This window comes from Barbatula barbatula (assembly GCF_947034865.1).
Source record: "Barbatula barbatula genome assembly, chromosome: 7".
NCBI lineage: Eukaryota > Metazoa > Chordata > Actinopteri > Cypriniformes > Nemacheilidae > Barbatula > Barbatula barbatula.
In genome coordinates, this window is record NC_136770.1 from 5379655 (window position 1) to 5393050 (window position 13396).

At 37.7% G+C, this 13396-nt stretch overlaps 1 protein-coding gene across 1 annotated transcript; it reads right to left on the bottom strand.

The window, feature by feature from the left end:
• Nucleotides 1-852: 852 nt before the first annotated feature.
• Nucleotides 853-13297, bottom strand: acvr1bb (activin A receptor type 1Bb). Its single transcript, XM_079460727.1, has 9 exons — nt 13019-13297; nt 9333-9578; nt 8962-9210; nt 8648-8878; nt 8015-8182; nt 7728-7884; nt 4701-4825; nt 4485-4615; nt 853-3727 (listed from the first exon to the last, which is right to left on the bottom strand). The coding sequence occupies exons 1-9, from the start codon at nt 13080-13082 to the stop codon at nt 3602-3604; spliced, it is 1497 nt and encodes a 498-aa protein (XP_079316853.1). The 5' UTR covers nt 13083-13297; the 3' UTR covers nt 853-3601.
• Nucleotides 13298-13396: the final 99 nt, after the last annotated feature.

Genomic DNA, 13396 nt, shown 5'->3' on the forward strand with positions numbered 1-13396 from the left:
AGAACATCCAGAGCGCTTCATCATCATTATGTATATATTATGTAAATATTATGTAAATAGTTAGATAGCACAGACTTAATAAAGAGTAATATAGTTTATTAATAGAGTTAATAAAGTTTTATGGGTGTTTTTGAAACCTTTGATATAGTAGCAATCCTTTCTTTTATACACACACACACACACACACACACACAAACACGCAATACTAATCCACCCGAGCCCGAACAAAAAGCAACACCATGGTCAACGTCAGACGAATCCCTGGAACTGGGGTTAAATCCACATATAACAGACATGCCAAGTAAGTCACGTGATGATGTTAAGAATATGAATCTTTTAGTGAATATCAATTAGTCATTGAGTTTTTGTTCTTTTGTTTTGCAGTAACTGGTCTGAAGCATGTAATTCTTCAGTGTAATTTTACTATAAAATACAGAAAATTCAATTCTTTAAGTAAAACATCACCTCACCTTATAAGTTTCACATACATTTTCTGTAATGAAAGGGTTTCGATATGAAGTACCTTGCTGCGTTTTAACTATTTTGCTTCAACATACCAGTTGGTGGGTTTCTGAACTGTTCCAATAAAAAAGTAGATAAAAATAACCCAAAAATGGCATTGATGAGAATAACTTTTATAGCACCCTTTTATGCATGCATGTCGTTTCTTATTCACTGATGATACATTCATATTTTTGTCACCTACAAGGAACATATGGTGTAAATGAGTTCCTCACTTCATAGACCACATCAATTGACAACAGCGATCCGATTAACCCCTAGTTTGAGCTCATAAATCATACTTATTTAGAATTATAAAATGCAGCAAAGAATGAGCACAAAACACAACCTCGATGTAGGAAAATCTATATTTATTACCATTTATTACCCATGTACATGATTGGAAATTCCTGCAAAATCCCTGTTCAGATTAGGGAAATACACTCAGATTATAGGTAGGTTGTGCGGTCAAAGGTCACAGAGGTTAAAGGAAAAGTTCCTTATGATAATACAAGGCTATAATTAAGTGGACATTATGTCATAATATAAACTCGGAAAGGGTGATCATGACCCTGATGTGGGTTTATATAGAGTTAATGACTGTCCTTAATCCATAACATGTACACACTTTGAATTAGACAACTAACTAAAAGCAAAAATTAAATGAGATTTTCCAAACTACATCAACAGACATTTCACAATTAGCAGCGTGCTAGTGTGATCTCAGTAGTGTTATGACTCAAAAACAATCCAGTGTTACATCACAAATTTTGTTTGTTTTTTAAATCCAAACATCAAACAATTACAAATTAAAATAAATATCTAGAGAAACATTACAGCCATCAACACATCCTTCTCAACATGTCCAAATGTTTTTGGTATTCTCTGGAATAAACAAATTTTTCGAACGGTGGCTTTGAATTGTTGCAAATGAATGAAGCAAGTTTAGCAAGTTACCTAGCACTTACTATTGAGATTGTCAAACACTCTAAACATCAGTCCTAGAACCCCCTGGAGAGGTCGGGAGATCCAAGAATTCCAAAAATGAAAATGCATACAAAAACCCTGTACAGCTGCTTTAAGAGCATTTCTACTGTTAAAAGCGCTATACAAATAAACCTGAATTAATTCACATTACAAAAATGGATGAACCACTAAACAGAGACACAAAAAAAGCTAATAAATACAGCCGGCTAAAACCGCAAAACAGTCTAAATAAGAAAATGAAAACATGATTGTTTAAAAAAATCATACATTATAGAAATTATATTTAAATCTTGCATATCCTGTGAAGGAGTGGAGTACAGAAGGGCAGTAGTATTAAGGGGGAGAACTTGTCAGGGTCAGCTACAGTGTATCAGGTGTTAAGACGTGAACCGTTTACACCAAACCTTGAAAGTCAAAAAATATGAAATCATTCTTGCCAGTGTTTCAAGAATGAAACATTTCCTCTTAAATCATGACATGCATCTCAAGAAACAGATCATCACAAAAAAATATATTCATACAACAGAATTGAAGAAACTGTGGGGATGTCAATGTTAAAAAAGCAATAATAAAAGCAGTCCATACACATTCTGCTCGGTCAATATAAATATGTATGACAGCTTTACACAAGGAACAGACTTTCCAAGTCACAACTGCTGACTACAAATCTTCCACTCCAACATAAATTATTCATAAATCTCACTCATGATTCAAAGCTTTAAAAGTCTAATGCTAAACGACATTGATTGTTTTGCATCTAAACTGACCGTAAAGCACTTGACCGTAAAATGCAGTTTCATTTGAGAGCTGCAGCAGAGGATGAGATTTCCAGCTATTTATTTCTGTTCATCATTTATCCTACGATTTTATCTTACCTTGCTTTTTTGTCGTCATTTTCATTGATAGAAATAATTTAGGAGCTCAAGAGTTTAAGCACTTTCGTCCAATTTTTTTAACCTCGAATAAAATGCGTGTAAAAAGAAATGATGACAGAATTAAAATTTTGGGGTCAACTATCCCATTAATGCTACCATGAGAAGCCGCACTCTACAAACGATTAACTATAAAAACAGACTGGGTCAAACAAAAAAAGTTTTGCTCTACTGTACACGAAACAAAACAAATAATTTTCAAACCCGCGACCCGTACATTTCCATACATCAGTTTCCCGCATTCCTATCGCAATACCTGACTGCCGAACGACCAGAATATAAGAAACATTTACGAAAGAACCCGACACTTCAAATGAGCTTAGTCAAAGAATTCAGAAATAAAAAAGGGTAAGCTATTTACATTTCCAAAGGTTTAAAAATAGACTATATACAGTAGCTTTGCTGTGGAGTGGAGGAGAATTTGAATGAAAATAAAAAAGTAAGGACGATATGATGGCTCTAAAATCTAAAATAAATAGATCTCTCCGTACCGATAAGTAGAACAGTGTGCGAGTGAGCGAGTCCAAAATTAAGATGGCTATAATCCACTTCATACTTGCAAAACCTCCATAATAAAGTGCAAACAAGGTTGTTTTGCTAACGTGGTTATAAAAAAGTAAATAAATGATTTTTCTTCCAGTATCTCTATCAGTCCATTCCTATTAGCTCATCTTGCACCAATTCACCTGTTTACCGGTTTAACCAACACCTCATCTCCTGGAGTGTGTGTGTACCTTAACCGAGGTAGACCTTTTACAGATCAATGACTCACAGCAACAAGCCCACATCAAATGTTCACAGCAACCAAGTAAAAAGGGTCAAATGTGAGTCTTTGTGGGTTCTGTTATCTAATCATTTGCCCCAAAGAACCATTTCATTATAAAGAGAGATTACAGGTGTTACCCGGGCCAGCAGTATATTTTGAGTAGTCTAAAGTTGCGAAGATAAAGATTGATATATGAAGAGCAGATGGCGACAGTCGTTTAAAGCAGGTAGAAAGAAAGCGCAAGGGCTTTCTGGGTACCGTGGTATTCAGTAGTTTTGGCTTTGGGGGTGAGGTAGGCCCCGTCACAATCTAGCGGACGGAAATACTTTGCTTTAAAACTGGCAGGATAGTTTCGAGTGGTATCGTTTCTGTACACATTCTTTTCCTAAGAATACCAGTCTCTCACACTTTCGTTTCAGATTTTGATGTCTTCGTCTACGCTGAGCTGCGACAGGGTTTTCTTGATGCGGAGAGCTGTGAGTCGGGCGGCACCGTTGGCATACCAACATTCGCGCATTATCTTTCCCATCACGCGTAACGCCTGCAGAAAAATGAAAGACAGAATTTAGAGCATGTGTGCGTGTTAAAACCACAAGGGTCATTCCGTGTCAGCTCAACCAGAGGTCCCCGGCTCCAATTTTTCTCCAACATTTCTAGTTTAAACTTGTTCTTCAGATATTCCACCTTAAAGAGGAGTTGTCACCGCTGGCATAAATTGCATCGATTGCTCAAATTAACATATTTACAAAGAGATATACCGATCTCTGTGTAAAAATAAACTTATGATGCTGGCATATTTCTGTCATATGTCATTTTTACCCCCTCTAATATGGTTCCAAATTTCAGGCAAAAATGTAAATGTATTTCTCCCTTCACAAATAAATGGATTACTTATTTACTATTCATCGTCGGCATTTCATAATTTTTTAACATCACCACAGATGTTGGTCTTGCTTCAGTAAAAATAGTAAACAAAAATAAAACATTTGAGCAGGGAAAATGCTCCAAATTTGGTTGATTTGACACAGAATGACTCGCATATTATTCACCCATGAGCAGAGCTACTTAGATTTTCTTTAACTACAAAATTATTTTCAGCGGACTAACACGAAGTGACTCCAAATTTGCCATGCTGTTACTCAATCTAGTTTTAAATAAATATTGTATATTTGTACACTCCCACTTTCAGATTTAAAACTTTTACCCCAGTCCAATGAAGATTTACAATGGAACCATATCAAGACTTGAGAAAAAAAATATATGAAGATAAAAAGGAGCAGATGGTTAATAGCGCTCACCTCATAACTCTGCCACCAATTTGGGATGTTGGGTCTTAACCTCTGGTCACACACCACTTTCCTCATTTCTTCTATGGAGGGGTCAGAGGGCACCAGATCATAGTAGGGTAGCTGGTATTCTTCATGAATACCTGACACACACCACAAAAGGTTATTATTCAGTCCAGACAAATTATTCTTAATATTTGAAATCATTCTGCTGTCTGTTGTTTGTACCTCCGGCATTGCATCGGCGAGCGATCTCCCAGTACACCAGACCCAGAGCGTAGATATCAGCGCATTTAAATGAGTCAAAGTGACGCATGTTAATGGTCTCCTCCAGAACCTCAGGAGCCATATACCTGATGCACACAAATAACACAGAAATTATTTTGCGTGTAAATAAATGTAGTGAAAAATGACAGTCTGTCATACAGGGAGGTTTATGTACATTAGGTAGTCAACCAGAATGCCTACTACCGCCGCGTTAAGTGCCACCGATTGGGAAGAGCGGCAGTTAAAAACATTTACGTGTGAAACTAGTTTGCTAAATTTCCGCCAGGAGGTGAAAATGCTGAGTTTGCACCTTCAGTACTTAACCACATATACTGTGAAACAGTGAAGTTCAATGTGACAAGCTTCCTCATAAGTGTGTCCATCTCCGGTGTCCGGTGTATGCTTGTCGGTTCAAGGCTCACTCGGAGCGGGTGAAAGACTAGTGATAAACAGCAAAAGGAATGTATAAACGCGATAACAGAAGGCCAATATACTGTCTTCCAGCCAATACCTGAGGGCGAATGTGACAAGATATCAATGTTATTATAAGAAACAGAAAAAGAAAACTGAACAAGATGAAAATGTAACATAACTTAATTATTAATGAGGACACAGGCCCGTGAACGAAAAAACATAATATCTGCCAAAATATGCGCTTTATAGACAGTTTCATCGGTATTAAATTAAATTGTGACGAAATAGTGTATTGACCTGCGTTTAAATGACAAGCATTGACATGTCAGTTATTAAAAACAGATTCCACTTCTCAGTTCACGAGGGATGTCTTGCTTTTTGAAAGAGCAGAGCTTAGAATTAATGTCTGCAGGGTGACAAATAAATGTAAGAAGCCGTATCACTGAGAAGAAACTAAACTCCAAACTTAAAGGAAACAATAAATGTTTGCCAAAATATGCATTTTATTTTCGTAATGCTCCTAATTTACACAACATATTCAATTGTAATATAAAATTGTACATATTAAAACACTGTAATGACCTCTCGTTTAAATAAACAAATAAATGTTTTCATATCTTGTTTATCAATACAGCACTTTATAAAGTAAGAAAGGTAAAAATCCCTGCATACATTTCAAACCATTTTTAAAAATGCAACTTCTCAATAGATAAGTCTTTGTGTTAGGGCGATTTCTTCCGGCAGGAGGTGAGGGTTGTATGAGCAGAATCAAAGAGCTGAATATCACTTATAAAGTGCAGGCTCCATATAACTGGAAAGTTAACCCTGGCTACATTCATATCTAAAATCACTGGCAAAATCCCAATTTAACAACATATTTACAATCATTGATGAAAACTGACATCAACTATAGCAAACATTTAGTTTCCTAAGCTTAAACTGCACTAGAAATCACCTTTTAAATTCTGCAACAGCTCATGCGAATTGCGAGAGCGCAGTCTCATATTGAGGCCTTCAACTTATTCAAGAACCTAATTATTTCGGCACATAGCGGTTTTAAAATGTATTCCAAATAAGATGTTTATCTTGTCAGCAGTTGAGCTACAAAACAAATAAACCGTTTCTGATATTTTTAGCTGATGATGAAAAAAATTCACACAGAAAAAATTATTTCTTGCCTTTCACTGCACTGATCTCATTTTTGCTTGGACGATTTAATATTATGAGCCGGTTTAACTTTCTAATGGTACAAAAATAGGTTCAGAAACAAATGATATGCAAGGCGTAAAACAAAGAAACAATGTTCGGTCAATGTTTATGAAACCTGTGGTTCATGTAGGCTATCCACTGCATCTCATCACGTCCTGTTTAATGCCATGCCATATATTTCACAACATGATTTCATTTGGTAAATTTGATCAATAGTTACATTTTGTATGTTATGACAGACCACACATTCACGACAACACAATTCATGAACAAGGCTTATCTCTGAACGCGCACTTGTTGTAGCTGACAAATTTAAAATAACTTTTAAATTTTTTGAATTGAATTTATTTATACAGTGTTTTTCATAATTATTCAAGTATGTTTAACTTGGGTATATTATTATTTTAAATATTGTGTTCAGGACTGGAAGCTTTACATTTTAGTATACCAGAACAATTTGCAATAATACCAAAACTTACAGAAATAATATATTTGTTAAATGCAAGTTGTTTATATTTATGGATTAAACTAAATCGTCAGTCTCCCAGTGAGTAACAGTTAAAATCCTGACATTATGAAAAAGCTTACTGCACAGACATTTCTTGATTTATGACAATAAATCCAATGTACATGAATGTAGCCTAACAATATGTTTTTGACTTAATACTGGGTTAACATCTGAGAAATGCAGCTGTGTTTGCTGTGGTATTCATTCTATATGGGGGATATATGTTGAAAATTCAACGCTCTTGTAGAGTACATTCAGTTATCATTCAGGAAATAATGCGAAATCATGTTAGAGTTGGGTTCTACCATTTTTATGAATGAAGCAGATCGCGATAAACAAGTGCAGAGTTTTGCACAGGCACTGTGATCTCACCAGCTGTGAGCCGTCTCAATTTGCACAAACCCCTAGCGAATAAAAACATTAAAGCTCTGTACGCAACTCTGGAATAAATTAAAAATCAACAACCATCCCCACACTTCTTATTGAAAATGATTAAAACCGAATAAAGCATTGATTGAATGCATGGACAAAATTTAACCCATGTTAAATTAAATTATGTATTTATAACTTGAATTTAATATAATTATTAGTGCCTTTGGATTTAAGTTCCTATAACTTTGATATTGTAGACAGCGTCTGTCTTTTACGCCTAAACCTCTCAACTCTTGCCCGTCTGCTGAGTGAGACAATGAGCTTGATACGTCAACTGGCGCAGAGTGAAGATCTGTGAATAGACTGCCACTCAGCGGTAAACAAGACTCCACACACATTAAAGTAGCCGCATCGAGACAGCGATGGCAGAAGGATCATTCTGGTTGAGTACCTACTGTATGTCTGTGTGAATAAAGTGGCTGTACCTCTTGGTGCCGACACGCTGGTTGGGTGCAATATCGATGGTGTCTGTGATGGACTCGTGCCGAACTGCGAGGCCGAGATCGGCAATAGCACACATGCAGTTTTTCTTCACCAGAATGTTCTTTGACTTGAGATCCCGGTGCGCGATGCCGGGCTTACCTGTAGACAAACATCACTTAGCCGGCCAAATTATAGCACCTTCTAAGAAGCCTTGTTTTTGATTTTAGAAGAAACAGCACTATCCAATTGCCATGTGCAATATGTAATAAAGGCACACACACACACTCACCCTGAGTGCCCAGGATCTCCATGTGCAGATGTGCCAGTCCGCTGGCAGCCGACAGAGCCAGTTTGATCATGCCCTCAATGGTGACAGAGTATCGGTTCAGATAGTCAAACAGAGAGCCGTTCTCATGATAGTCTGATACCAACCACAGCTGGGTCCACGTCCCATTATCTGTAAGACACACAAACAAAATATTTTTTCTATAAATGAAAGAATGTTGACTCTAAACATGAATGTTCCCAGAATCTTCTCTAGTGTACGTGGTAGGTACGGCATAGCCTAAATCATGTACGCAGAGACGCTTACCCTACGCTGTTAGCCTGACACGCACCTCTCCAAATATGTAACACATATCAATGCGACGCGGAACACAAGTGCTGTGATTGCACGGCTTGAACCCCCTCCCTTCAGGTAAAAAAACCTCAAGAGATAGAATCTGGTTTACTAATACACATTTCCGAATGAATTGTCTAAAATAAATTAAATGTTTTTCTGTATTAACAACTGAAGCTGCAAAAGTGACTGTTAACGACGCAGACTACGACGCACAAGAATAAATGAAAAACGGCACGTTGCCTACAGCGTAGAGGCTACGGCGTAGGTCCGAGGCAGGAGTAAAAAATGTGTGTTGTTTACCTTTGTTATCAGCTGCGATGAACCCCAGAATGTTCTCGTGACGGAGCATAATGGTCTGGTAGATTTCTGCTTCACGAAACCAAGAGCGTTCCTCCCGAGAGGAGAAGATCTTCACAGCGACGTCACCTCCTCTCCACCTTCCCCTCCACACCTCTCCGAAACGTCCCTTACCAATGATCTCCTGCAGTACTATGGTACGAGCCACGGTTCTCTGGACAAATAGTGGCAGACCTGCTCAAAGACATAAAAGAGGTTATAACTCGCTGAGAAGAGTGTATGACACAAGGCAGAAACAAGAAAAAGGTGATACTAACCCGAGCCAGATCCTGAGGTGGAGAGATCATAGATGAGGTCTTGTAAGGTCTTGTCTTTGGCCAGAAACATGTGTTCAGTGCTGGGGTCCTCGACCTCCAGTCTCTGGCGGTGACCGTAGGCCCGCTGGTGGTGATGGAACAGAAAGAGACCCAGCAGAACCAGCACGCACACCACAAAGACCGGACCGGCCACCACCGCTGTGAGCTCAACCGGACCCCATTCTTGACCGGCACCCAATTGGTTTGACACTGACAGAGGAACGTGACATGTTAGTCTCTCAAATTTTATTTAAATCTTGTTGAAACTGTAAAGATGACCTTTTGGCTGATAATGGATATTGTGTACTGTCGGGTTAAGTAATGATGCTCACCGGTCGGCAGTTTGAGATCGATGCTGTTGCAGTAATTTGTATAGCAACAGTGTGTGTTCATCAGTCCCTCAGCGCTGAGACAGTAGAACGGCTGGCCGGGAGGAACCAGCTTCTCCTTCTGGATGCAGAGACGCACATTCTGCTCCTGTCCACCGATTACAGAGGTCGACGCCACACACGCCCCATTTGTCTCGCACTTATAACCATCCTTCTCACAGCTCGGTGTGGTGCAGTTACAGAACAACGCTGCAAAGAGAAACAGACATAAAAATTAAGAAATACAAGTGCTGCTCAATTGGTAGAGCAGCGTGTGCAACACAGGGTTCATGGGTTTGATGCAGAGAAGGAAAAATACTTATTAAGAACATGTAGATTGTATGCACTTTGGATAAATTCATGTGGCAAATCTAGAAAATGTAAATGTGAATGGATGTGGAGACTGTTGTGCCCCTTTTGAACAGCAGGGGTGACAAAAGAATAATCGTGATTAACCGCATACAGAATAAAGTCTGGGTTTACATTATATATGTTTGTCTACTGTGCATATTTATTTAGTATTTATAAACACATACACAGACATGTATATATGAAGAGTTTGGTTCCAAAATGAGATGATAAATCGTGTTTTTTTTACAGTGCATTCCAATTAATATCAATCAAACTACAGTTGGCTGGTTTTGATATAAGCCATTATAAATTACTAACAAAATAAAACAAAACAAACCTTTATTCTTGATGCGATTTATCGTGATTAATTGTTTGACATCCCCAGTTTTCACACAAAAAAAAGAAGGTAATGAAGTTTGCTTTTACACTGCAAAATGTAATGATGATTTTTCATTTAACTTCCCAAAAACAGTTATGTTTTTTCTGTAATCAATTCGATATGAAATGCCTCCATGGTTTCACTATGAGTAGCCAGACAGATCTGATTCAATAAACCTGCTACCAAAGCACATTTAAATGGATGTCAGATCAAACACACTTCTCTCACAGCCAGTCTGATCTCATTTGTGCTGGATTGTCATTGGCTGTGTGGATAAATGTTTTTGTTGTGTATCTCCCTAGAGATGTGCAGAATCTAATATTATAAGCTGACTTTTTAAATGCGTTACAACTGCAAAAAATGCAAACATAAAAATCCTCCCAGCAATCGTGATATGTAAGAGTCAATAGTGTCTAATGCAATTATTTGCTTAGACATAATAACATACAAAACTGTTGTATTTATAGTCAAACTTTTCTCTGCACAACTTGCGCATGCAAGTTACAGCGTGTTGTGCTGGTGGCGTGACTGAATCCAGCTACAGCGCATGCCAAAAGGAATAGTTTCCAACAAAAACACTGAATCATTAAACAAATGAAGCTAGTGGCAGATTAACATGAAGTGGATCTTGCAATTTTTGTGCTCTCTGCAACATGTAAACATAGTACGAAGGTTTTCTGCTTGATCTTAATGCCATATAAAAGTAAATACACCACACAGTGTATTATGTTATCAGGATGTCCTGTTATTTAAAGGGGTCATGTATGACATGGCTAAAACTAATATTATCTTTTGTTTTAGATCTAATGCTGTGTATACACGATTTAAGGTTAAAAAACGTTGGATTTTAAACATACCGTGCACTTTCGAAGTCTGAAACGTGCAGATATTTTACAAAGCTCATCGCTCTGAAAAAAAGAGGCTTGCTATGTTTGGCCAGTTAACCAGTGCGAAGTGATTGGTCGATGACTGCAAGTGTGTGACAGAAATGTAACGCCTCTTACCATATTTGGAACATCAGGTTACAAAGCAATTGTACTGACAGGTACGTCCACTTTACTTGCAGTGTTTCCGTACCATTACATTATGTGGGCGCCCCGCCCCCAAGTACAGAAAAGACACGTGACCCCCGGATGACAGGTTTTCACCAAGCTTGGCTTCGTTCTACCCGCAAGTTATAATGAACAATCAAAACATCAGACTATTTCTGTACTTTAAATTAAGAATTTGGTCTAATACATGCTTGCATGGGCAACTTAAAACACACCAAAGACACATAAAAACATGTTTTCGAACCATATGACCCCTTTAATGTCATTGACACATGAACGTGTTTAATGAGCCTGTGTACTGTGAGAACCTCGTGGGGGGTGAACTGGGCGAAACTACAGGATTACAGATGCAATGACATGATCGATGATGTCATACTGTTACTGTATGACAGCATGTGATATCACCATGCATGCAGGTATGGACTTCTATAGGTTTACCTGCAATATATCAACCAGAAGTTCATCCAGCCTGGAGCAGTTCAATTGTAAAATCCAAAAACAGGATTGCTACATTCGCAACCTCAAAACTGACATCAACATGTTTATACTTGCACTATAGTAAATTGTAGTATATTACAGCTGTAGAATATTATGGTAACCATCACACTCTGTCAACATACACTGCAGTATTCTGTAGTATCTAGCTGTAGTAAATTCATTCACTTTAGTAAATACTAAAGTAAACTACAGAAATTATAAAGTAAAAAAACGGTACTGTATCTAGGACATTTACTGTAAAGTTTGCTATAGTAAATATTACACTAATACAAAAGTAGTTATGAGTTTTTACAAATGAAACACACTATATTTGACATGAGAGACAAATAAATATAGAGAGATGGGGGTCACTGCTCGGTCACATCCACGGTCTCTGAACTGCAACAGCAATTTCTGTAAAGCCTGAAACCCCTGAATGAGATCACAGCATTAGTGACCCTAACTCGGTCGTTGTTACAGGAAATAGTATTATAATTCAAGAGGTAAAGGGCATACCAAGACATCAATACACTTTATATGATACAGAATAATATTCTGGTATTGAAATCCTATTTGAAAAACATCAATTTCATAGTGAGAGAGAACATGCAGGTGTGGTGACCATCTGTCCAGACACTTCCCTACAACAAATAAACCAAATCATTAACTAAATGTCAAACACAACCTACGTGTAGGCCTGCAACAAATGTGCACTTTAAGAGTAAAGGATCAATGTGGATGCCGATCACTTCCGCAATACTAAAAAACCAAACAAATTGACAAATAAACAGATTTATTTCAACTAGAACCACAAAACAACTCACGTTTACAAGAAAACACGTGTGTAAAATACCACTGAGGGTCAAAAGACGTTAGTATGTGGTCTGTAAAATCTCATCTGTTTCAGCAACCATACCTGATGACATACCAGTTATGGTAATATTATTACCCGTTACCCGTCAATGTAAAATGAAGCTAACAAAACAATGAGGAAAAACACAAACGTTTTGGAAGTTCAAAGCGATTGTTGTTCCTATTTAAAGCCACGTAAGTTACTAAACGAAGTTAGCCTGTTAGCATACTAGCTCATCACCCATACAATATTCAGACATAAACGCCACCATCCTGCTGGGTTGTTGTTTAAATACAGCTAAATTAAAATATAGGTGAAATACAACTGACAGATCCATACAGGTTCATCAAATACACAGGGAACGGAGGAAATGAGACATTAAATGAACAGCAGAAGAGTTTATAGAGACGGTCGTTTAAGGCGCGCGCCATGTTGTTGTTGTCGTGTTAAACTCACAACCCTCAGCGAACGAAAGACGCTTTCAGACTCAGTCTGGTGAATTAAACGCTACTGAAATAAAGAAAGAATAAACACTCACATTCACAAACTCTGTTTAATCCAAATATAACGAACAGGAGCCGCAGGATTGTCCGTGGGTCCATCCTCACAGGACTCCCATCTCACTGATATGAACACGAGAGTTAATGTGGCGAGCACGCGCATTTGATTCTTTATGTTTTTAATTTGTCATTATGCTTCAGAAATTCAAATACAAAAAGGCATTTCAAAAGTTTCAAGGAAAACAGAGCACATACAAAAATAACTACAAAACAAAAGTACAGAGTGAAAAAAAATGAAACAAAGATTAAAGCTGCAAGCAGCCTTTAAGCGGGTTTCGAGTTTTAAGGCAGTCAAAAGCAGTCATGCATTCATGAACAGTTTAGGGGGTTCACACCTCAACACACGCATTAAGGAT